Here is a 26,314-nt window from a genome sequence, read left to right as displayed (position 1 = left end):
CAAGCACTGCTATTGTGAAAGGGGAGGATGGAAGATCTAGATCTAGATCTTCCCTCTTCTTGAAGTTCTTCTTAGTGTTGTCTAGAAGAAAAGAGAGTAAAATTCTAGAGAGAAGGCAGAGCCTCTCTCTAGAATAGAATCTACTTGGCACTATTTTAAATGGGTTGGAGGATATTTCCTCACGACTGGTTTGGAGAAAATTTTTGTCCATATTTTAAAGTCTCAATATTTTTTATTTTGTATATATTATTATAATTGGGGCCTTAATTAAGGAGCATTGACTAACCTTTTAACTATAATTGGAGCCTTTCTTTTTATGTGACTTTCCATCTTTCTTCATTTCTCTCTCTAATATCTCAATATTTTGCACATTGAATTCTTTCCATATTTCAGTTGGTAATATTTTTTTAATCATAATTGTGGCCGTAATTAAAGATATTGACTAATGGGATTTGATTTTTTTTTTTGGAAATCGAATGGGATTTCATTTAAAACACTGTAAAGATTAAAAATCACATGCAAATAATGATGCCTATGTGGCCACGATTTTTGTGAAACTAAAATAATATCCCATACTAATAATAATAGCACATTAATGAGTTTGATCCATATAGACCAGGTTTACCTAATGTCTAGGCTTGGATCTTACATATGTAATCATGCCTTTTCTTTCAGTCATAATCCGAGAAAACTTGTAAAATGAAAATGAAAAATATTCAACAAACAATTGCGACGTTAAGGTTTATACTAACGACGATATTGCGATATCGAGCCCCTTCAACTTCTCTAAGCTCTTTTCTCTAAGTAATCAGAATATAAATTGACTGGATATAGATCAACACCAGATGTAGAAGAAGCAGTCCATGGGCCCGTTGATGTGCTATGTATCAATGAAGAAGAAACACTCTCTTTCTGGCTGTCACTCATATTCTGTTCTTTAGTTTGTTGAAAATGCTCCCACATTGCCTCTTTCATTTCATTATTTGAGACACTTGGATCTGAAACCAACCCTGGAACAACAGTGTTGCCCTCAAGCATGCTCACCACTGAAGACATGGAAGGCCTAACTGCTGCAGAAGCATTAGTGCATAAGAGACCCACATTGATCATCACCATAACCTCTTCTTTCTTGTAGTTAGAGCCCAACCTTGGATCGACCAATTCCAATAGACTATCTTTCTCTTTTAAAAGCTGTGCCTGGAAACGGGAAGATAGGAGCAAGGTATAAAATTAATACAAGCAAAATAAAAATTAACAGGAGTGTAAAAGAAATAAATGCAAGAAAGAAAGAGATTCAAATTACCCAATCAAGAAGATTGAAAGATTCCACCTTTGCTCGGTAACTAGTGTTGACCCTCCCACTTACAATTTCCAATGCAACAACTCCAAAACTATAAACGTCTGCTTTGTCGGTTAAATGACCTCGCATTGCATATTCAGGTGCCATATATCCACTGCCAAATTACAAAACAATAGGTAACATTGTCAGCATCGTGAATTTGTACAACTGCTAATATTAAGGGCAATAAATCCTAATTGCTTTTATCCTTTTGTTCTTAATGGCATGTAGGGTCAATACCATGATCGAAGTAATCAAGTTAGCTTGTAAAATAATTCAAACAATGAAATTTCTGAAGCTGACAGTTTTTGGCACAATTGAACTTTACTAACAATTCCTATACTTTCAATTTTCTTTTTCTTCTCTATTTCTTGGGATATACTGGCATAGGATGAAAACAAGAGAAAAGATAATACGAAAAATTGTGACATTAAATAAATACACAACAACTCACTAAGTTCCAGCAATTCGGGTGCTTATGTGGGTATTATCTTCTTCGTCAAGCTTGGCCAAACCAAAGTCAGATATCTTAGAGTTGAGGTTTTTATCAAGCAAGACATTAGTAGCCTTGATGTCTCTATGAACAATCTTCAATCTTGATTCCTCATGAAGATAGGCCAAACCTCTTGCTATACCAATACAAATCTTTTGTCTAGTGGGCCAATCCAATTTCAACTGATGTTCTTCTAGCCCTTCAATCAATTAAATTAATAGAAAACAGTAAATGACCATGCACACATGCATCTTAATTATCAATGAAAATAGCTACACAACAAAAAGAATTAAGTGCATTAAGGTAAAAGCATACCAAACAAAGCACGAGCGAGACTATTATTTTCCATGTACTCGTATACTAGCAACAATTGATTTCCTTCAATACAGCATCCATAGAGCTTAACAAGATTAGGGTGTTGCAAAGCAGAAATCATGCCTATCTCATTCACAAACTCACGATTCCCTTGCTTTGATTTGGATGAAAGTTGTTTGACTGCAATTATGGTGCCATCTAACAAAAGGCCCTGCATTCCGGAAACTTAAAATTTTTTCATCTATGAATAAGGAACCCTTCAAAAAGAAAGAACTACAATCGGAAACGTTAAATGAAAATAAAATATTTATTTGCAAATACCTTATAAACAGAACCAAAACCACCTTCCCCAATTTTATTTGCAGCATCAAAGTTGTTTGTTGCAGCTTTGATTTGCCTTAAGGTGAATGTACCAGTTTGCAAGTTCAAACCCTTTAAATCTGAGGAAGATGCCAAGTCAGATGCATAAGCATGTCAAATTATTGACATTCCACATAGTTTGAGACATTTTAAAGTGTATTGTGTGCATATGCACCTGTTGTGTGTTCAAACATACATACACGTGCAAAGAATCTAAAGAACATATCATAAATAAATATTTATCTATATAATAACAACATTAATTGCCTTGCAAATACCTTGTTCCATCTTATTTTTCTGTCCTAGATAACATTTCCACCAGAGGATACCTAGAACCAAAAATATAACAAAAGCACCAGCAGCAACAATCCCGACCTTTGCACCTAGAGATATACCAGTTGATGGTGGTATAAAGTCTGTTTGAAAAAAAAAAAAATAAAGAGTTACAATGTTAAAATTCTTGTCAAGGTAATTGATACAAGAAATTATCATCCAACCAAAAGAATTCATGAAAACGAGAGGTCTAAATTGACAATTAGGAATACTTTAATGAAAATTAACAAGACAAGGATTTTATTCTCTTATTCATCATTATGATTTTTGAATATCATTTCTTGAAGTAGTACACATCAAACTAAAAAAATATAAAATAAAAATAAAATCATAAAAAGTGGACAAAAAAGACAAATATATCCATCTATTATACCATAAAAAAAATTAAAAGGTTCAAATCAAATACCAGGATCCACTGAAATAGCTGAAATAAGAGGACCATAGACTCCTTTCACCGGGATATCAGTTGTCCCCTTCCCAGCCCAGTGGAAACGGATCTCTAAGGTATCATTAGTCACGGTAGCAGTAAAATTTTTTGTTACTGCCTTACCCACTCCATCAGCCTCCTTTACAATGTTGAAATCCTTCTGTACTCGCTCTCCCTACAATATTCTAATCCATTTATGTCATCCATTTCATGTTAGCGACTGCTGAGTAGATGAAAGTGGAAGTATATTGTAATAATTACCTGAATGTAAATATCAAATATACGCCTTCCCAAGCTACTATAGTTTTTATCATCGGTGAACACTATCTCCGCAAAATGGAGGTTTACTGTGTAATTTCCATTTCCCAAACAAAAAGCATAATAAGTAAGAGAGAGAGGAGAAATGCGTGCTTTCTTGTGAAGTTCTGGGTTTGTCATAGAGAGACTGGATGAATTTGGCACAATATAAAGGTCAGTTGGACCGTTATCCATGAAGTCACCAGTGCTGCTAAATCCCCAGTTTTGTGGACTCATGTGAAATTTTGAAGGTCCACCTGGATCTGTATCAGCATCATATGTAGTACTTCCATTAATGGTTACTGCTTCTCCGCCGCAATTTATATGAAGTTCGTATAATTCTGGGACAAATGCAACAACAAATTAGTAACAAGTAAAAAGTAGGCATATGTAATTCATATTCATCAAAAAAGAAAAGGAAGAAAACATATTCACTACTTTCAATTGATCAAACTTACTTTGAGGACAAGGAGAGCTTCTCAAACATGAAACCAGGCCACTATTGGAACAATCAAGGTCCAAAGCAAGTTATTATTAAGATCAAAATTGGATTTGTGTTTACTCATATCATGAAGGCAACACACAAGAAAGTTAATATACTAAGATTTTGATAGATGAAGTTGATACTTACGAGTTATTTCCAGTCAAAGAGCTTGGAAACAAGTTCCTGCAGAAAATAACAAGAGAAAAGCCTAGTGAGTATGCCCATCAGCGCTTGCATTCAGACAAACATTTTTAGAAGAAAGTCTTACACATTTCTCTTTTGACAACTTGGTTCTCCATCCGTAAGTTTGTTATATGAAAGATCACTGCACACAAAAGAAGTAATATGATCCATTACCTTCCATGATGTTTTGTTATACTTGGAAGAGATGATAATATTCAGATTTTATTGTTGTCATACTTCATTCTATACAATCCAAGAGACTACACTTAGAACTGAACTCTCAGGAGTATTAGAAATTCTTGGAAATGATTAAAACTTGTAAGCAATACATTTCTTTTAATCCTTGTAAGCTTTGATACACCTTCACTCTCTCATTTTCACAATTGATTAGTGAAGCATCTCACAGTTTTCTAATGATAAAGATTTACATTAAATACGTCGAAGTTTCTTCACATTTGACATTCAAATCAATCAAATTGAGCAAGTGTTGTCATACACAGATAATTTAGTTCAGTATAAGAAAATCAAATTGATTCATAAAGGCAAATTAAGTTCCAGAAGAGAGCCAACGTACAAGGCACAATTATCATTATGTAATGATTAGGAAAAATAAATAAAAAAAATACGTGCACATTTTTTGTTAACAAATTGAATATATAGAATTTGGCAGAGAAGCTTACATGCTGATGCTGTTCTCTTCATTCAGCATCCAACCAGGCACTGCTCCAGTTAGCAAGTTGCCGGTTAAGTATCTAAACAAAATAAAATATTAACAATTTAGTATGGTTACGTAGTTTGTCTTTAACACATCCAATGATTAAACGAATATTTATGCTTTGGATGATTTCATATTAACAATTATAAATTACATGAGATGGCATCTCTATTATAGGAAGTAGAGGTAGGAGTCTTAGCTACATATTTCCTTTGAAAGAGGATCAACTTTAACTAGGAAGTAAATTGGAAAAATCATTAAATGGATGCCAACCTTCAGTATCTTGAGATTGCCTAGTAGATCAGACAATTAAACTATTCCTTTTTCATCCCCACTAATGTGGTAATGATCGTGGTCTCTCATCTATACAAAATGGTTCTGTAATTTGAAATATACAGATAATTTAAAATGCATACATGTAATCTGCCGTTTTTTGTAGACCAGCAAAGCTGCTTGGAATTTCTCCACTTAGTTTGTTAAAGCTGAGATCTCTGCAGGAAAAATTATAATTAAATGAATTAGAAAACAAATAGCACCTTAAAAAACCAATCCTTTCCTGAAAAATGTTAGAAACAAACAACATATTGAAGTTGTTAAAACAAGAAAAGACAGTAGTTTTTATAAAAGAATGTCATAAACAAAATTAAAAGGCAATTCTTAAATCACTTAAAAATCATCTTCAGATCGATCCTGGGCCTTGGTTTAAGTTGCAAGTGGGTTGGAAAGGGAGGTCATGATTTTGGTTTTTGTTTAAAATCTTATAAAAAAGAATTTTTCTGAAGCATTTCATGGTATACCAAAAAACACAGTTGACCCTGTCAAAAACAATATTCATGTTCAATGTCTAGAAGGCTTTGTTGAATCTTAAGATACTCTGTCTCCGGAAAAGAAAATGAATTCTTAAGTCGGGTTATTGGTCAATCAACACAAGGAGAAGAAAATGAATTCTTAGCCATACAAGATTTTTGAAATACCAGCAAACAGAAAAAGGGAGGAAAAAGTGGATACTATACTAACAAGTTTTGCAACGTTGTCCTATTCCCGAGATATTCGGGTAGCTGTCCAGTAATATTGCAACTCCTCAATATTCTGTAAGAAAATTAAAAATATCTATGTTAACTTAAGTAGCCATAACATTGGGTACGTTGGAAAATCATGTCATTGAAACATTTAACTTACAATGTTTCCAACTGAGTCAGATTATTAAGTGGTGGAAAAGGTTCTTCAGATCCAATCAAGTCACTGATTCTCCTGAATATCAAATTCAACAAAGAATAAAGTAATTCAAATGTAATTCCATCTAAAAATTAATTATAGTTGTGACATAAAAGGTTGATACTAACAAGTCGGATAGCTTTTCCAAATGAGCAATGCCAGAAGGAATTGGCCCGCTCAAACCACTTGCCTGAATAAATCTGTTATTACCAAAATTTGATTTAATGAGGGATAATACATAACAACCATAACTAAATAACGACAAAATCCTTCAACACAAATAAAAAAGAAAAAGGAACAAAGCTCTCACAATTTTGTAAGGTTTGTCCAGTTTTGAATATAATTGGGTATCGTTCCAGAAAATTGATTGTCACTGATCCGACTGCATTACGTTGAATGGACAAAAGGAATTAAAAAAAAAAAAAAAAAAAAAAAAAAGGAGAAAGAAATGTCATATGTAGGCCTTGTTTGGCGACCCTAACTTATTATAAAACAGAATTTTTTCACTTTTTCATACAAAACTATTTGCCAAACAAGGCCGTAATCTAAGAATGCAAAAATTAGTAACTAATTGCGGCATATGAAAAAATTAATATGGAAATAAAGAAAGAGTAGCTTACAAGTTTTTCAATGTGATCAACCCTGCAAATGAATCAGGCAGCTTCCCAGTAAAATAATTCGAGCTGAGAAGACTATAACAACATCATCATCATCAACAACAACATCAGCCTCAGGAATTCTCACACCAAATAAAAGAGATAAGATTCTTGTAATAAGAGGGAATATTCAAAAACGTCTTACAGTCTTTCTATGGAGGGCATATGGCCAAGCTCTGGAGGAAGATTTCCAGAAAGTTGATTGAACTCCACCGTACTACGAACAATAAAACGGCATTATTCCTCGATTACAAAACTCTTAAAAAAGTAAATATAAAATAAAATAAAAATTCACAAATAGAAGCAAATGGATGATCAGAACTCACAAGCTTTTGAGAGTTTTGATGTTTGCCAGCTCTTTGGGGATAGAACCCGTTAACCGGTTTCCAAGAAGGGAACTACAATAAGACTCTTACGTTAAAATCATCCCTTCATGGAAATATATATATATATAGAGAGAGAGAGAGAGAGAGAGAGAGTACATGTCTTCCAGATGCGTGGAAGAACCCCATCCCGAAGGGATTGAACCGCTAAGGTAGTTGCGGGTGAGGTCACTAATATGAGAGAGAAATGAGTCAGTTGATGAAAGAAACTACAAACATGTTTGCATCTCTGTTATGAGTAGAAGAAAGTGAAGTAGTTACATTTGTTTGAGGAAAGGCAACCCGGTCAAATCAAGTGGGAGTGTGCCTGGGAGACCTTGTCCTTTGAGAATTCTGTACATCCAATAGGGGGTGGACTTTCTCAATATATATGAATACATATATGACAATAAAATCACGAGTTAGAAGGCTAAAGCAATCTAAATAACTTTTTTCTAATCCCCTTCAAATTAAGAAAATGGTAAACTAACGAGTTACCCGAGTACCAAACTCATGATTCAAGTTCACTTAGTAATTGGCCAACAAAAAAAAGGGACAAGTATATATTTCCTACAAATTGATTTATAGGAAATTGGGCTCTAAAGGTGACATGTGCCCTTTAAGCATATGAGAAACACATGCTATTAACAAAATATTTATTTCACATTTTAAGAGACCTACATATGTCATTTTTAGAGTCTAGTATGTACTTCTCACATGAAAGAAAATTTCAAAAAAATCAACATCAAAACATTATCATTTTTTTCATTTTTTATATCACATCATTCACTTTTATATTACATCATTTATTTTTTACTACTATTTAAACAAAAAAATCACTACAAAATATATATATATTTTTTTTTACTTTTTCAAACTATTTTCACTTTTTTTTTACTGAACATTTTTATTTGTCGTCTGTCAATCCACATCGGCTTCAATAACAAAAGGATTTAACAAACAAAGCCGTGGTCCTCAAATCCTCGACACCCCCATTCAGTACGTGGATCCCATCTAAGATGTATATAATTTTTTTTTTTTTTGGTCCATGCCCATGCCATCTAAGATTTGACATAAGTGTCAATGCAACTTAAAAGATGTGGTCCTCAACACCGGTTTAAGATTTTATTTTATTTTATTTTTTTTAACACCAAGGCCTTATTTGGCAATTAGAGGCCAAAAAAAAAAGTCCACTTAATTTTCAACCATCCAATATTTTTACATTTTATATCACATTAATCACGTTTTATTATTATTCAAATAAAAAGTCATTACAAAACAATTTTTTTATGTAAAAAAATTTAAAACTTCATTTCACATCAATAACTCTCATTGTGTGTACCAGATTTGGTGTGAGAATATTCCTGTTTGTATACAGGAGTTTGTATTTGCATTATTTGAGTAATTAAATCTGGGAATCCCAACTCCAAAAAAAAAGAAAAAAGAAGTTCTACTACAGTAAAAAGGCCCAAAGCCTTTGCCAAACAAGGCCGCAAAGTCAAAGATAGAATTTTGGTCCTACTATTCAAAATGCAGTTGGCAGACCCAACTTCGTTTTCATTTAATTTAAAAATAAAAAATAAAAAGATTTGTTTTTTTTTTTTTTTTTAAGCAATATATAGTGTATACGTCCATCTCACGTACCTACATCTTTATTGAATTGGTATGCTCTATTTACTATTAATTAATTTTTTTAATCAAAAAATAATTTCTCAAAAATATAATTTGAGGTAGCTTTTATGTTTTAGCATTGCATCTTAGCCTCTAATTGTTTAGAAGTTTAAAAGCATGGAAATTGGCATGCTAATTACTTTAAAATAAATGGCAGCCGTTTGATCACTTTAAAGCAAAAGAAATCAGAAAAATCAGAAAAGTAAAAAAGGGCATTTTGGACGGTTTATGTTCAAAAAAAAAAAAAAATGGTGTATAAAAAAAATACCGCTAAATAGACTTTTATTTGTTCACACTCATTTTTACACGTTCTTAATAAGATTATAAGTGATGTTTAAAATTTTCATTGGATTAAATTTAATAAAAATTTATCTCAAATATAAAAAATAAAAAATAAAAAAAAAGATTTTAAAAATCACCAAAAAATAAATAAATATAAAAAAAGTAAAGAGTATGCTGTACGTATGCAGCATTTCTTAACAAAAAAATCTCAGTGAAACATATGTCGGTGGATATATGCGTATGTGCAGATATTGTGTATATATAGGAGAGAGATATGACGTACATGCGGATAACGTGGCATTCAGTTCCATTGGAGCAGTCGCATGTGAGATTCCATCCTGCAGGTTGTTCAATGCATGAAAATACGCTGAAATTCCAGTCCGTCTTCCCCAACGTCTTCGCTATCGCACTTAAGGCTTGCGCTGCAAAAGATATGATCAAATCCAACCAATCAAATTTGCAAGTTTCTTTCTGATGAAAAAAAGAATTGAATTTCATCGCCATGAATTGAAACCATGATTTATTCAGGTTAAATATCAGCATACCTTCAGCCGGCAATACAGAGGCTCCGAAAGCGAAGGTTGCGAAGCAAAAGGAGAGAGTTGAAGCAAGGAGAAATGGAACAAGAAACATCTTCTTCTTCATTTTTGCCAAGGAAAATACCTTCGCCTACGCAGGCAAAAATGGTGGCCGAATTGGTGTATGCGCAAATCATTAATTATTGTACTACTATATATCAAGGAGTTTGGAGAGAGAGAGAGAGAGAGAGAGAGAGATGAGAGCAGTTGCTTTAGAGTGAAGACAAGAGTACACCTCAAAGAGAGGTCTACTATATTATTATTGTATGGTTAAATACTTTCTTATGAAACTGATGATGATATAGTCCAAATATATATATATATATATATATATATATATATATGGCAGTATTAGGTATATTTATATATACATTTATGATGATTTTGGTTATATTTGAAACTTATGTAAATTCTTAAAGTGATTGGACATGTACTATGGTGAGAATTCGACTGGTAAAAATGCGAGCGGTTAATAACCGCACTAACCGCTAATCGCTTTTGAAGGCGGTTAGCAAAAATCGATAACCACCTAAGCGGTTACGGTTAGCGGTTTTAGGTTTTTTCAAAACCGCTAACCGTCTATATAAATATTACATAATATATATTATATTTATATATAAAAATAAATGAAACGATGTCATTTTTGTGTTTAAAATTTTAAATGTATATAAAAATGTATAAAATTTTTTTGAAACGATATCATTATGTAGTATGATATTATGATATTATCATATTACAATAGAAATGACATGTTTTGGTTTTTTTTTTTAAAAAAAAAATTAAACATTTTAAATTTTTTTTTTTAAAAAATGGTTAGCGGTTATTAGAGTTATTAAAACCGCATTTTCACCCCTAATCAATTAGTCACAATGGGTTTCATTGATGCCATGATAGAGTTGGGTCAAACTATGACTCAGTCAGGCGATTGCAGTTCTCACCATTTAGGCCTTTTCTATACAACTCTCAATGGGCATATTCTACTATGTTTTTTGAAATTACAACAATTTACCTTTTTTAATTAGAAAAAAATATACATACTCTAGTTAATTCTTGGGAAAAGTGCTTTTTTCAATTACAATTGGCGTTAAACCATTTTTTTTTAAAACTTCAATTGGCGACAATGTCTTAAAATAACTAAAACCCAAAAATATGTATAATAAAACTAAAATAAAAATCAAAAAGGGTGGCATTTTAAAAAAAAAAAAAAACAAAAAGAAATCATTTTTTATAAAAAAAAAAAAAAAAAATCGATTTTTTTTGTTATAACAATTGAATTTTTTTTTTTGTTTTATAACTTTTTTAAATAAAAATTTCCTTTTTAAAAAATTAACAATTTTAGTTTAAGAAAATAAAAATTTTCTTTTTCTAAAAAAAAATTAAAATGTTTTTTGTTTTAAATAAAAATTTTGATTTTAAAAAAAATATATTTTTTTCTTTAAAAAATTGAAAAACTTCGTTAAAAAAAAAATTGTTCTTTTTAATTAAAATTTTTCGTTTTTCAAACGAATTTTTTTTTTTTTTTGAATTTATAGGGGTATTTTTGCCTTATTGAGAAATATATAGGGGTATTTTTTTATTTTTTGGCTAGCCTTAGGTGGAACATTGACAATGTTTTGGTAGCTTGAGAAGGACATTGTCACAATTAAAAATTTGGAAGGACATTATCAATTTTGTGGTAGTTTGAGAGGATACGTGGATGTTACCCTTAATTTTTTTTTTTAAAAAAATTTATTATTATATATTTTTTTTAAGGAAGACAAATGAACAGAAAGGTTGGTGGAAAACATATAAGAGTTGAATTGTCAGTTCCAATGTTTTCTTTTCGGTTTGTACTATAAATGCGTAATACTTTAAGATGGGAAGAAATTTGTGAGATGATCTCGAATTCTAAATTTTATTTTGTTAAATACTCTCAATTCTAAATTTTATTTGTCCTTTTATTTTATTAATTTACTATTTATTGTCTTGGAAATAGTCCAAATATTCTGATTAATTTATTAGTTGGCACCATTGAGATACTGCAAACTTTCAAGGCATGAGCGTTTTAAAATGATTGATTTGTGATTCATATGATTTCCATCCAAAATTGAACCCAATTATTGGTTTGATTTCTATATGAAGCCAATCAATTACGTGCAAAATTGGACTTGTAAACTTGATAGGTGATGAAATTTAATCAGTGATGATAATTCTCCAACATTTTTTTTTTTTTTTTGGTAAAGTCTACTTATCCCCTCAAATTATCACCCCAATAACAATCTACCCTCCAAACTATTAATTACGACAATTTACCCCCCAAATTACCAAAACAATGACAATGTACCTCCTAATGCTAGCAAAATGATGAAATTATCCTTATAAAATTTTCAATAAGACAAAAATGCCCTTAAAATTTTGAAAAGAAATTAAATTTTAGTATTTTTGTTTTTATTTTAGTAAGGGTAATTTTGTCATTTTAAAAAAATTGGGGGTACTTTGTCATTGTTTTGGTAGTTTGGGGGGGCATATTGTCGCAAAACAACATCATTGAAGTAATCATTTGGGCAAAGGGGGTGATCACGCCTTTTTTTTTTTTTTTTATGAAGGGTATTTTTGTCATTTGGAAAACATTGTAAATTTTTGGTAGTTGAAGAAAACATTAATACAATTTTTAGTTTGGGTAGAATATTGCAAATTAAGTGTTAGTTTGTGTATATACTTAATCCGGATTTAATGCAAGTAGACGTGAGATGGAATCACTCAAAAAAGATGGGTTGTGGTGTAGGAACCGAAAGAAAACAGTTGAAGGCAAGCCACTATAGAAGGTAATTAACAGTCATATATGGTAAATGAGACTTTTAGTCTCTTTTCAAAACTTTGCTCATTAGCCATTTATATTGTAGTTTGTTAAAATATTTTTCTAATTTAAAATAAATACATAAAAGAAAACTGTTCTAAAAGTCTAAACATAATTGATTAACAGGAATTCATACCTATAGAGTTTATAGTTGTTTCTTTTATTGGCATTCACACAAATATAATTGAAACATCATGGCAGTGGACAGATTGCATAGTGTTCTTCACAATAAAAATTCAGCAGAACAATATATACTAGAATCTTTATATTTCATAAAGAATAAAAAAATATATTAGCTAGTAATTGATAGAGCAGGTCAAAGATGGCTCCAGCCAAAAATAAAAAACTGGCAAGTATGAACAGTCAAGCAAATTATTTAGCCTCCATGGCCCATCTATATGGTCCCAACTCCCATGCAAATTAAATATGTTCCTCAGGGCGTCAATGAAAATTATTGTTATCATCATCTTCTAGTCTCTCTTCTTTCATTGGGTACTGGATATAATTAATTAATCACGTGGCTTAAAACAAGTCTGCATTCCTGATGAAGAATCTTACAGCTCACCCAGCTTTAATGCACAATCAAATGCATCCAGATTCATTGCATGAGCCCAGCTCATTATATATATATATATATAGAAGATCCTTAAAAAATCATGTTGATATATAATAGATTTACTTGCAATCTCATCCCATCCCATCAGTCAAGTTCCTTAGTGTAAAGCAATGCATTTTTGCATGCAGTTCCCACGAATCTTCTTCCTTTCGTCTTTAAGGATAAAGTTTTGTGTGGACCGAGCAGATAAAGTTGGACTTTGAATTTGTTGTTTTTCGACAACTCGTGTGGACATTGAGGACCCGTTCGCAGGCAAGTGGCTTATAGAGTTAAAAATAAAACATTAAAAAAAAAAAACAAAAACAAACAAAAAATTATCACTTTTTTAAAAAGTTGTAAAGGTAGCCTTTGAATTGCAATTTCAGTAGATTGAAACAACGTTTTACAAAGATGTGCACAAATTTGTAACGAATGCCAAAAGTAGACGTGAGACTGTTGTAGATTTTTTTAGGCGTTGGTCCAATTAAAGCTTGGGAATGTTGCCAAGAAGTTGCCGAGCTTTTAATCATGAAAAGATTAATGTTATTTAGCATTTTTAAATGTTTATTTCTTAACATTTTATTTTTTATTTTTGAAAAAAATAAATAAATTAAATGTGAATTGTTACATAAAAAAAAATACTAAAGGAGACTTCACAAAACCTTTCTGAACTTTTACGTGTTTTGAAAATACTCTTGAAGTTCAAAATCACTCAATTAAGAGTATCAAAAATTCAATTTCGAACTATTATCCTCTTTTTGTTATAATTTTTCGTTAAATCTTATCAAAATTCTTAAAATACAATTTTTATTATAAAAAAATAAAATAAAAAATTATAAAGATTCATATGTTTATTTTATTTATAAAAATATCTTTGCAACATTTTTCCATCTTTGCAATTTTTTATATATATAAAAAAAAATAGGGATATTTTGGATATTTTGACAAAAATTAACAAAAAAATCTCAATAAAATGGAATTTTGAAAGATAGTAAAAGTTTAATGAGAGTAACTTCTATAAGGTCTTGACACAAATTAACACATTTGTGCCCTCCAATGAGGGCTTGCCATATCAACGTGGAACACCTTAAAAAAAAATAAACAAAAACACTAGATTTTTAAATTCATATTCTTAAAAATAGAAAACCTAAAAAAAACTTATTTCCTACTTTTCCTATTCATCTACCCAAACCTGCCATCCACCGCCATCATCCACGACTCCAGTCAGCCCTCATTTTTTTTGGTGAAGCCCATGAATGCAGCAAAAAGAAACCTGAAAGCACGAACATTGAAAGAAGCACCAAGGTTAGTAAGATGCTCGAGTCCATTGCCAATCAATGAATCAGCAGAAAGCAAATATAAGGCAACCAAAAATGGTGACTTTAGAAAGATAACACAAAAAGCAGAGAAATTTTTGTTTTTGCAATATGCTCGGTTCTTGAGAGAGAGAGAGAGAGAGAAATAACTGGTGTGGAGGAGCGTCATGGGCGGCGTCGTGGCTGTTCGGCATTGTCTGGGCTGGCTGGATGTAATAAAGTGCTTTTAGGATTGCGTTTTTTAAAAAATAGTCATTTCTAAAATTTGCATTTTCAAATCACATGTAATAAAGTGCTTTTGTGAAAACATATAATTTTAAAAGCTAAACTGCGATTTTAAAGATAAACCTGTAATTTTGTCAAATACTTAACTGCGTTTTAAAAATTATATTTTTAAATTACAAATTTTAAAATCACAAATTCAAACGGACATGAAGAGAATAATATATGTATTGCATGGAACTCTCGTCTTAGTCTGTGAATTGGTTCAAAAGTGTTGGGCCAATATGGCTGTATTAATTTGAATGTTTTTATTTAAGGTTAGTGTGACAAATGCTTTGTTTGTAACAAAAAAGATGATGCCATGACGAATCTTACGATGAGAAAGAATATTATTAAGTGGAAATTATAAATGGAAAGATATCTGAGATGTGAAAACTCGTTCCGAATTAAAGAAAGAAATTACTTTTACATGTGTGTATATAATGATCAGAGAATAATGAAAATATTTTGAAATTTTTTAGCATGTGTTTAACTGTTTAAGTAATATATTTTTAAGATATTCAAGCAGTAGATTAGAGATAGTATGGTACCAACTCGGAGAATGAAGTGCAACCATTGCATGTGGTCTATCACACAACAGTTCCCACGTAACAATAACAAAATATAAATAAAATAAAATAAAACAAAATAAAATATTCGCTTTTATTGAAGTGTTATTTCAAAAACAAATTTATCTATTTGATTGTTTTCAAATGAATACCACGCCTTATGAAACAGATGTCACTAAATCAACCTCTCATCTTTCCTCCCCTTGTGTGACTTGTGTCTGTGTGGACATGTAAAAACAAAAACAAAAAACAAAAATCATCTATTTGATTGATAGTCACAAAATAACAAGTGAAAGAAAATTTTGAAGTCCACGAAAAGTACGAACTTTTTCTTTTTTATGAAAGTAATTCTCTCTTGAACCTTTCAAAAAAAAAAAAAAAAATTCTCTCCTGAAAAAATGTGTTTAACTCAACCATTTTAAAACAGTTCGGTATATTACTTATTGAATTATAAACCTTTTATTTGAGTTATGTTATTATGAAAGCCCTAGTCGCTTCCAATGCTCTTTTGATTAATTCTCTTGTTAGATTAACAGTGCTCAAAATTTTCTTGTAATTCTTGGCGCCTCTGAGTCATACAAGTTAACTAACCTAGCCCTTACGAACTAGGAGTGTTACACATATTATGTTATTTACTGTGTTGAAAATGCTTCCACAACGCATTCACTTTCATTTCATCATTTGAGACACTTGGATCCGGAACCAGCTTTGGAACAAGAGCCCTACCCTCAAGCATGCTCACCACTGCAGACATGGTAGGCCGAACTGTTGGGGAAACATTAGTGCATAAAAGAGCCACATTGATCGTCACCATAACCTCTTTTGTCTTGAAGTTTGAGCCCAACCTTGGATCCACCAGTTCCAATAAACTCCCTTTCTCTTTTAAAACAAGTGCCTGCAAACAGACAACATGCTACTAATCAAGAATTTGTGAACTCTAGTAGGAAAAGAAGAATTCAAGAAACAAATAAAGTCGGAGTTGATTCTTCATTTAGAAAGAGTGGAAGAGTTTGCCTCAACATTGCATCAACTTTCTAGCTCAACAAATATGACAATTGGATATTCAACATGAAACATCTCCGTAATTAAATTCTAAGATTTTAACAAACGCAAGCATATATAAATTAACAAGAGCATAAAAAGGAGAAAATGTAAGAAAGAAAGAGATTCAAATTACCCGATTAAGAAGATGGAAACAGTCCTCCTTTGGTCGGTAACCAGTGTTGCTCATTCCACTGACAATTTCTAAGGTAACAACTCCAAAACTATAGACATCTGCTTTGTCAGTTAAATAACCCCGCATTGCATATTCAGGTGCCATATATCCACTGCAAACATTTTCAGCATCACGAATTCGTAAGATTGCAAATATTAAGGGCAATAATTTCCAATTGCTTTTGTGTGTGTGTGTGTGTTTGTGTCTTGAGGGCATGGGTAAACTAAATCAATAGTTAACTTGTAAGATACTTTCAATTTTCTTTTTCTTCCTATTTCTTTGAAACTATTGGTATTACATGAAAATAAGAAAAAAGATAATAGGAAACACTATCACATGAAATTAATACACAACAACTCACTAAGTTCCAGCAACTCGGGTTCTTATGTGGGTTTTATCCTCTTCATCAAGCTTGGCTAAACCAAAGTCAGATATCTTAGGGTTGAGATTTTTATCAAGCAATACATTAGTAGCCTTGATGTCTCTATGAACAATCTTCAATCTTGATACTTCATGGAGATATGCCAAACCTCTTGCTACACCAACACAAATCTTTCGTCTTGTTGGCCAATCCAATTTCAACTCATATTCTTGTGGCCCTTCAATTAATCAAATTAATAAAAAAACAGTTAATGACTAAGCATACATGCAATGTTATCAATGACTATAAATACACAACAAAAGCAATTTAGTGCATGAAGGTAAAAGTTTACCAAACAAAGCACGAGCGAGACAATTATTTTACATGTACTCATATACTAGCAACAATTGATTTCCTTCAATACAGCATCCATAGAGCTTAACAAAATGAGGGTGTTGCAAAGCAGAAATCATGCCTATCTCATTCACAAACTCATGATTTCCTTGCTTTGATTTGGAAGAAAGCTGTTTGACAGCAATTATGGTACCATCTGATAGAAGGCCCTGCATCTGGGAAACATAAAACCTTTTTCATAAATGAACAAGGACACTTCAAAAAGATAGAGCTACAATAAGAAAAGTTCAAATACAATCAATCAAAATAAAATATTTATTCTGCAAATACCTTATAAACAGAATCAAACCACCTTCACCAATTTTATTCGCAGCATCAAAGTTGTTTGTGGCAGCTTTGATTTGGCTTAAGGTAAATATAGCAGTTTGCCGGCCCAAACCCTTTAAATTTGAGGAAGATGCCAAGTCAGATACAGAAGTATGTCTAAGAAAATTGCATAATTGTTGACATTCCTCAGAGTTTGAGACATATTTTAGTACATACTGTACACAACCTCACGATGATCATAATACTAAACAAGTTAGCTGTTTCCACTTCATCCTATAAGTGTGCATATGCATCTTTAGTGTGTTCCAACATGCATACACATGCAAAGTGCTCAATGGGAAAAAAATAAAAGGAAAAAAGAATCCAAAGAACATAGCATAAGTAAATAACTTTTACCAAAAAGTAATACCAATCCATATAATAACATCATTAATTGCCTTGCAAATACCTTGTCCCATTTTATTTTTCTGTCCTAGACAGCACTTCCACCAGAGGATACCCAGAACCAAAAATATAACAAAAGCTCCGGCAGCAGCAATCCCAACCTTTGCACCTAGAGATATACCAGTTCCATTTTCTAATGGAGACATAAAGTCTGTTTGAAGAAAAAATATAAGAGTAATAACATTAATCATTCTCAAGGTAATTGATAGGAGAAATCATCATCCAAGTAACACATGGAAAACAAGGAGGTCCAAACTGATAGTTAGGAATACTTCAATGAAAATAAATAAGAAAACGATTTCATTCTCTTATTCATCAATATGATTGTTGAATATCATTTCTTCAAGTAGTAGACATTAAACTGAATATATATATATAAAATAAAACCATAAAAAGTAGACAAGAAAGACAAATGCATCCATCTATGTTTCCATAAAGAAATTACAAGGCCAAATCAAATACTATTAAGGAAATAAACGAAATATCTTTAGCACCATTCATCCTTAAGAGTACCCAGAGAAATAGAGGTAAAGTTTTAGATATATAAGCAAGTCTAAGAATGGTTTACTTTCAAGCCACCGAAATTTAATATAAGAGCTCATAAAAGATAAAAATTACCATGATCCACAGAAATAGCTATAATAAGAGGACCATAGACTCCTGTGTCTGGGGTACCAGTTGTCCCCTTCCCAGCCCAATAGAAACGGATCTCCAAGGTATTACTAGTCACAACAGCAGTAAAGTTTGTTATAATTGCCTTACCAACTCCACCGGCCTCTTTTACAATGTTGAAATCCTTCCATACCAGCTCTCCCTTCAATACTCTAATCCATTTATGTGTTATCAACTGTTTCATTCTAACTACTTGAGTACTGAAAATTGCTTGGTGAAAGTGGAAGCATATTGTAATAACTACCTGAATGTAAATATCAAATATACGCCTTCCCAAGCTGCTATATGTTTTATCGTCAGTGAACATTATCTCTGCAAAATGGTGGTTGACTTTGTAATTTCCATTTCCCAAACAAAAAGCATAATATAAGAGAGAGGGATGAAAGGCGTGCATTCATGTACAGTTCAGGGTTGGTCATAGAGAGTCTGGATGAGTTTGTGAATAAAAGTGGGTCCATTTGGTCATCATTATCCATGAAGTCACCAGTGCTGCTAAATGCCCAGTTTTGTGCACTCTGGAAAAAATTTGAAGGTCCACTGGTATCAGTATCAGGGTCATATGCGGTAGTGCCATTGATAGATACTGCTTTTCCACCGCAATTTATATGAACATTGTACCAATCTGGGACAAAAACAACAATAAATTAGTAACAATTGAACATGTAGACGTAAAAGCATTAATAACCGTCAAAAAAGAATAGGAAGAAAACCTATTCAATATTCTCAATTGAGAGAGCAGTGAGGAGAAGCAAGGATGAGTTAGTACACAATTCAGGCAAACGAAATGAAAGAAGTCATTTATTGTCATTGCCCATTCACAGAGGACATTTTTTACATTATGACTAAGACTATCACAATAAATTCCACAGATAAGGAGTTTTATGTTTCTTTTATGCCTAGAAAAAAAGGAATTTCCATTCCTATAATATAGTGTTACAACTTTCAAAACATCTAAGAATTGAAGAATTATGTAACATAGGATGTAAAAGCAGGTTCCTTGTTCACGAAGACCACAGGCATGACAAGAAAACCTACATGATTTATACAGGTTTCCTTTCCAACTGATGTAGTAAACTTGATAACAACAGTGCCACCTTTCTATAAAGAAAACTTCCAACAAAGAATAAAAATTTAAAAAAGAAAAGGAAACCTAGAGAAGTGCACCCTCAACTATTGTGGTTTTATCGCTTTCAACATCTATCTTTCATCCTTTTTTCCTTCAGTTTTTTATTTCACGCAATCTACTATACTTAGTTTTACTTAGAACAACCTCTTATTCTTTAGAAATTACAGACCTATTTATAAGAGGTTTGGCTATAAAGTTTCAGTCCCCCATCCACCACGACAAGGAAAAGCAAACAGGTCGGTAACACTATTGACACACGGTAATCATGAGAATATAACAATATTAAGGAAATATATGATATTTCAACTTACAATGTGAACAACGAAAGCTTCTCAAACAGGAAACCATGCCACTGATAGAACAATTAAGGTCCAAAACAATTTAGTGTAACATAAAAAATGGATTTGTGTTTATATATATCAAGGCAATACACCAGAAAGTTAAAAGTTTTTGATGCATATTTTTGATAGATGAAGTTGATACTCACGACTTATTGTCAATTGAAGAGCTGGCAAACAAGTTCCTGAGGAAAATAACAAGGGAAAAGTTTAGGGAGTATGCCCATGCATGCATGTACACACAAAAACATGCTTAGATGGAATTCTTACACACTACGTTGTTGACAAACTGATAGCCCTGAATTCCCAATCGTGAAGTTGTTATATGAAAGATCACTGCACACAAAGAGGCAACGTGATTCATCAGCTTCCATGATGTAGCATGACCAGAAAACTTATATTATACATGATAGTGCATAACATACATGGAAGGGATGATAGTATTCAGATTTAATTCTTCATATTCTTCATTCTACATAATCCAAGATACTAAGCTAACAACTGAACTTAAGTAGAAAAACTACAAGCACTTTCTACTACTCAAAAGGGGATTAGCTGCTCATAAACTATCATAAGCTGAGGAAATACTTCCTAAAATGATGATCTCCTTATAGTCCTATTATCTTGCTAACAATCCCATGAGCAAATACTAGAAGATTGAATGCCAATCCAGAATATGGAGGCTCTTCTCCTCCAAGTTGGATCATGAACCATAGCAACAAAAGATATTTGAATCTTGAACTCAAAAGGAGACATTAGTATGGCTGTAATTGCACAGGACATGCTTTCAATGAAAATGCATATTCTCTGGATCCTGTTTTCGATGTTGGGATGCCATTTCTGACACATTGTAGAAAAAGCACCTGGAAGTAAACACAAGGAGAGTAGGAAGCATTGGGAACTCTCAGGAGTAGAAATTCTTGGAAATGCCATTGAAACTTATAAGGAATGCATTTCCTTTAATCCTCCTGTTTTGATATGCTTTCAGACCCTCATTTTCTAAATTGATTAATGAAGTATCTCACAGATTTCTATAAATTACACTTTAAAGATGCAAATCGTTTTTGTCGGTGTCACTTTTCTAATGATTAAGATTTAACATTTATAGCATGTGTTGTGTTGGATCGGACCTTTTTGACCATCTCATCCGAAAACAACCTAACAGCATCAAAGTTTCTTCACATTTTGACATTCAGACCAAATCAAATGGAAGACATGTAAGTAACTACGTATTACCAGAGGTCATACTCAGATACATTTTTTTTTTCAGTTGAAGTAAAAGCGACTGAGTAATAAAGGGAGATAAAGCTCTAGAAGATAGTCAACAAGGTAAGATGAACAATCATTATTATTATTGATGAAATATCATGCAATGATTAGGATAAAAGAATCAATATCTTTGGTTGACTAATTGTATATATAGAATTTGGCAGAGAACCTTACATGTTGTCCCCTTTATTCAGCATCCACAGAGGCACCTGTCCAGTTAGCAAGTTGCCGGTTAAATATCTAAACAAAATCAATATTGCCAATTCAGTATCGTTATGTACGTAGTTTGTGCATTACAGATCATCAAGTAGACTTTCCCTTGAGGATGCAAATCTTTAAAACATCCAATGGCTAAACGAATATTTATACTTTGGATGATTTCATATTAACAATAATAAATTACATGAAATGGCATCCCTACTCTAGCAAGTAGAGGTAGGAGTGTTAGCTACATCTATGATCATTTGGAAGAGGAACAACTTAACTAGGAAATCAATTTAAAAAATTCTTATATGGATATCAACATGCAGTATTTAACTCTAGGAAACCTATAATTTGAATGACATGAAAGGACTTATTTCTCTTTTGTAGCCTTTAGCAGACACACTACTGGGTACTTTTTTAAGAGAAGACAATTTCAGCACTCAATTACCCATATGGATGATATGTTTGTCCAATCCAAATGCTTAAAACTTTTTACAGAACCTTTGTAACTAAAAGCTTGACTTGGTGCATTTAAGCCACATTAGTGCCACGTTCTATTCTACAGGCTATCCAGTTAGTTCACCCTTGAAACATCCTGTCTGGTTGGTCACAGATAATTCTGTTTGGGGCCCAAAGTTTGTTTGAGTTTAACTTTGATGCCAAAAGGATATTTTTGCCTGATTTTATACTTGAGGTCTTTTAAGGCCAGAATCTAGGAATCATCCAGTTAATCAAATTGGAGATAGCCTAATTGATGAGGCCATTAAACTATTCCTTTTTTCATCCCCACTAATGAGGTAACAGTCACACAGTGTCTATCAGCTATACAAAAATGGTTGTCTGCAATTTGGTATATGAAAAGATACATATAATTTAAAATGCATACATGTAATCTGATTTTTGTAGACTTGCAAAGCTGCTTGGAATTTCTCCTCTTAGTTTGTTAAAGCTGAGATCTCTGCAAGAAAAGTTATAATTAAATGAATTAGAAAACAAATAGCACCTTAAAAAACCAATCCTTTCCTGAAAAATGGTACAAACAAACAACATATTGAAGGTGTAAAAATGAGAAAAGACGATCATTTTTATATAAGAATGTCATAAACAAAGTCAAAACCATGCTAATTTAGTTGGTATTCTTAAATCTTTTAAAAAGCATATTCCAATCATGTCAATCAACACAAGGAGAAGAAAAGGAATTCCAAGCCATGCAAGAATACTGAATGATCCATAAATTAGCATAAAAGCATTTTTAAGAGAATTTTTGAAATATCAGCAAACAGAAAATGTACAAAAAAGTGGCCACGATACTAACAAGGTTTTCAACGTTGTCATCTCCCCAAGAAATTCAGGTAGCTGTCCAGTAATATTGCAACTCCTCAATATCCTGTAACAAAATAAAAATATCTATGTAAGGTCGAGTAGCCATAAGGATGGAACTTCTAAAAATGACGTCATTGAAACATTTAACTTACAGTGTCTTCAACTGTGTCAGATTATTAAGTGGTGGAAAAGGTTCTTCAGATCCATTCAAGTCACTAATTCTCCTGCATATCAAATTCAACAAAGAATATAGTAATTCAAATGCAATTCCATCTGAAAATGATTTATAGGTGTGACATAAAAGGTTGATACTAACCAGTCAGATAACTTTTCCAAAAGAGCAACGCCAGGAGGAATTGGCCCCTTCAAACCACTTGCCTGAATCACTCTGTTGTTGCCAAATTTTGATGTAATGAGGGATAACAAATAACAGCCATAATTAAATAATGACAAAATCCTCAATCAAAATTAAAAAAAGAAAAAGGAATAAAGCTCTCACAGTTTTCCAAGCTTTTTCCAATTTTGAATATAATTGGGTATCTTTCTAGAAAACTGATTGTCGCTAATCCGACTGCATTACGTTGAATGGACAAAAGGAATTTAAAACAAAAAAAAAAAAACAAAAAAAATGAAACGTCATATGTAATCTCAAATGAAAAACTTAATGCGGAAAGAAAGAAAGAGTAGCTCACAAGTCGTTCAATGTGATCAGCCCTGCAAATGAATCAGGCAGCTCCCCAGTAAAATAATTCGAGCTGAGAAGACTATAACAACATCATCATCATCAACAACAACAACATCAGCCTCAGGAATTCTCACACCAAATAAAAGAGATAAGATTCTTGTAATAACAGGGAACATTCAAAAACGTCTTACAATCTTTCTATGGAGGGCATATGGCTAAGCTCTGGAGGAAGATTTCCGGAAAGTTGATTGAACTCCACCGTACTACGAATAATAAAACCGCATTATTCCTCGATTACAAAACTCTTAAAAAAAAAAAAAAAATTGGCGGGAGGGTGCCCGCGAGATTTTGTCCTTTCAAAGTTCTGTACATCCAGTAAAGAGTGGGGTTTTTTAGTTACCGAAGCTTAACATTCTCAATATATATATATATATATATATATATATATATATATATATATATATCAACCCTCTTTTAATTTTTTTTATATATTTAAGGCTATAGTTGTATTTTTATAATTTTTTGGAGCTATAAAAAATATTTTACATATTAAGGGTTTAAGTTAATAAAACATTTAACCCGTAACGGTAAATCGTAAATGAAAAGGACTAAAAAATTATAATTCTAAATTGTAAATTTTTAAAGTTTAGAGACGGAAAATATTAAAATCCGTTTGTTACGTGCTCAAACTTCATAGAAATAAGTGAATTAGTTTTTCCTAGTTTAAATCTTGAACAGCTTAACTAAATTTTCATATATATGTTTTTAAGGGTACATAGTACATTAATATAATATGAAACTATTTATCAAGATAAAGTCTTGATAAGTAAAGTCTTTTCAATATTTTAAGATCAGGTTTAAGGATTGATTTAGATAATTACTTAGCGTGGCGTGAGATAGAAAAACCGTATGTATCTGAAGATTGATCAAACATTAAAGATTAATGAAACAAAAAGAAAAAAAAAATGTTGATAATGACGTGGAAATAACTCAATAAAATTTTTGTGGATTAACGCGGACGAGATGGGTTTTGACGGACAAGACGTACGTGGTCGGTCCTCATTCCTCATTTAAAAGATATTTTTGGACACCGAAAGTCAAAGATAAAATGAATTTTGGTCGTACTATTCAAAAGCAGTGGCCCAGTGGCAGTGGGCATGCCGCAGACCACGACTTCGTTTTTATTTTACTTTAAAAAATATATATATAATTCGAGGTATAGCTTTTATGTTTGGCATTGCATCTTAGCCTCAAATTTTTTATATGTATAAAGGCATGGCAGCCGTTACTTCACTTTCAAGCAAAAAAAATAAAAAATAAAAATAAAAATTCATAAAAGAAAATAGTCATTTTGAACAGTTTATGTTCAAACATGTCACATGCTCGTGAACTAACTTCTGTCTAAAAACATATATATATATATATATATATACTAAGCGTCACTATTAAGTAGTTTTTGAAGTCCTAATAACCCTTTCTAATTTTTGAAAGTACAAGTGACAAATGAGTAATACTTTTGGATAAAGTGTATTTTTCCTGAAATGAAACTTTTTATATAATTAAAATAAGGTAATAATAATAATAATAATAATCTAAAGACTGATTTTTAATGTCACATTATCCAATTGTAGGTAAATCTACTAAATATTTCCCATTATTACTAAGACAAGTTTTATTTTCTTTTTCTGAGCTATTATGTACTAATACATTTTCATTAAAGATGTAGATAAGATATACGAAAATTAAAGTTGTAATATATATAAAAAACAATCTCATTGAAGCTTATGTCGGTGGATGCGTATGTGCAGGGAGAGAGAGATGACGTACATGCTGACAACGTGGCACACGGTTCCATTGGAGGAGGAGCAGTCACAGGGAAGATTATTCTCTTTTGATCCTTCTGCTCGGTAGAACCATCCAGAATCTCCACTGCACGGATCGACGCTGAAATTCCAGTCCGTCTTCCCCAAACTCTTCGCTATGCCACGTAAAGCTTCCACTGCAAAAGTTATATATGATCAAATCCAACCAATCAAACTTGCACGTTTTCCTGATGAAAATACTTGATTTTTATTCAGGTGTGATGAAAGCATACCTTCATCATCCGGCAACACAGCGGCTCCGAAAACAAAGGTTGCGAAGCAAAAGAAGAGAGTTGAAGCAAGGAGAAATGGAACAAGAAGAAACATCTTCTTCTTCATTTTTCTAACGAAAACACCTTCACCTACCCTCGCAAAATGGTGCCAAAATCACATTGATTGATCTCTAATGCATGAGGAAAGCTGCGAGGAAGCAAGGGAATGATATAACTTCTGCTTTTGGTTTGAGTGATAAAGAGAGTAGACTTCAAAGACGTACAAATCAACTATTATTGGGTAAAGTTTAAGCAAGTGTCTACTTATTCTGTGGACAACTTGTAAACTTAATAGGCCACGAAATTTATTACTCTAGTAATGCACGGAACATATTACTTAAATTATTTTTTTTTTTTTGTATAAAAAAGTGAAATTTTTTGTTTTGTATTAAGTTTTTTATTTAAATAATAATAAAAAAATATAGATATGATATAAAAAATTAAAATGTTGAAAAGTTAAAAAAAAAAAAATTAGACTTTGACAAGTTGATCGCCTAACAAGCCCAAAAAATTGGACACATGTGAGAAGGTGAAAAAGACAGCATCTTGCGTGTGCATGTGCTCTATTTTTTTT

General features: G+C 32.0%; 2 protein-coding genes and 1 pseudogene across 2 annotated transcripts; all 3 read right to left on the bottom strand.

The window, feature by feature from the left end:
- Positions 1-546: 546 nt before the first annotated feature.
- Positions 547-9,861, bottom strand: LOC132175430 (probable leucine-rich repeat receptor-like serine/threonine-protein kinase At3g14840). Its single transcript, XM_059587379.1, has 24 exons — positions 9,678-9,861; positions 9,416-9,554; positions 7,462-7,533; positions 7,300-7,371; positions 7,144-7,215; positions 6,963-7,034; positions 6,782-6,853; positions 6,472-6,543; positions 6,290-6,361; positions 6,126-6,197; positions 5,964-6,035; positions 5,363-5,437; positions 4,912-4,983; positions 4,317-4,373; positions 4,196-4,231; positions 4,023-4,063; positions 3,529-3,905; positions 3,247-3,442; positions 2,786-2,923; positions 2,469-2,587; positions 2,148-2,358; positions 1,794-2,031; positions 1,304-1,454; positions 547-1,197 (listed from the first exon to the last, which is right to left on the bottom strand). Exons 1-24 carry the CDS (start codon positions 9,775-9,777, stop codon positions 787-789), a joined length of 3,009 nt encoding a protein of 1,002 aa, XP_059443362.1. The 5' UTR covers positions 9,778-9,861; the 3' UTR covers positions 547-786.
- A 6,054-nt stretch (positions 9,862-15,915) lies between these two features.
- On the bottom strand, positions 15,916-17,433 carry LOC132174443 (probable LRR receptor-like serine/threonine-protein kinase At1g07650). The gene is made up of 4 exons (XM_059586099.1): positions 17,289-17,433; positions 16,865-17,102; positions 16,465-16,615; positions 15,916-16,182 (listed from the first exon to the last, which is right to left on the bottom strand). The coding sequence occupies exons 1-4, from the start codon at positions 17,431-17,433 to the stop codon at positions 15,916-15,918; spliced, it is 801 nt and encodes a 266-aa protein (XP_059442082.1).
- LOC132175431 (probable leucine-rich repeat receptor-like serine/threonine-protein kinase At3g14840) lies at positions 17,017-26,037 on the bottom strand (annotated as a pseudogene).
- Between the last annotated feature and the right edge of the window lie 277 nt (positions 26,038-26,314).

The sequence above is a fragment of the Corylus avellana genome, chromosome ca3, assembly GCF_901000735.1.
Source record: "Corylus avellana chromosome ca3, CavTom2PMs-1.0".
NCBI classification, from domain to species: domain Eukaryota; kingdom Viridiplantae; phylum Streptophyta; class Magnoliopsida; order Fagales; family Betulaceae; genus Corylus; species Corylus avellana.
Note: the sequence above shows the minus strand (reverse complement) of the source record. Positions and strands in the feature narration are given on the sequence as shown.

Excerpts from the sequence above, each read along its gene's own strand:
- LOC132174443 (XM_059586099.1), bottom strand. The coding sequence starts at position 17,433 with ATGCAGGGCCTTCTATCAGATGGTACCATAATTGCTGTCAAACAGCTT. Across the intron at positions 17,103-17,288 it reads TGTTAAGCTCTATGGATGCT|GGCCACAAGAATATGAGTTG; the intron begins GTATTGAAGGAA and ends GATTAATTGAAG. Across the intron at positions 16,616-16,864 it reads ACCCGAGTTGCTGGAACTTA|TGGATATATGGCACCTGAAT; the intron begins GTGAGTTGTTGT and ends AAATGTTTGCAG.
- LOC132175430 (XM_059587379.1), bottom strand. The coding sequence starts at position 9,777 with ATGAAGAAGAAGATGTTTCTTGTTCCATTTCTCCTTGCTTCAACTCTC. Across the intron at positions 2,924-3,246 it reads AGCTATTTCAGTGGATCCTG|ACTTTATACCACCATCAACT; the intron begins GTATTTGATTTG and ends TTTTTCAAACAG. Across the intron at positions 2,032-2,147 it reads TCTCGCTCGTGCTTTGTTTG|GGCTAGAAGAACATCAGTTG; the intron begins GTATGCTTTTAC and ends AATTGATTGAAG.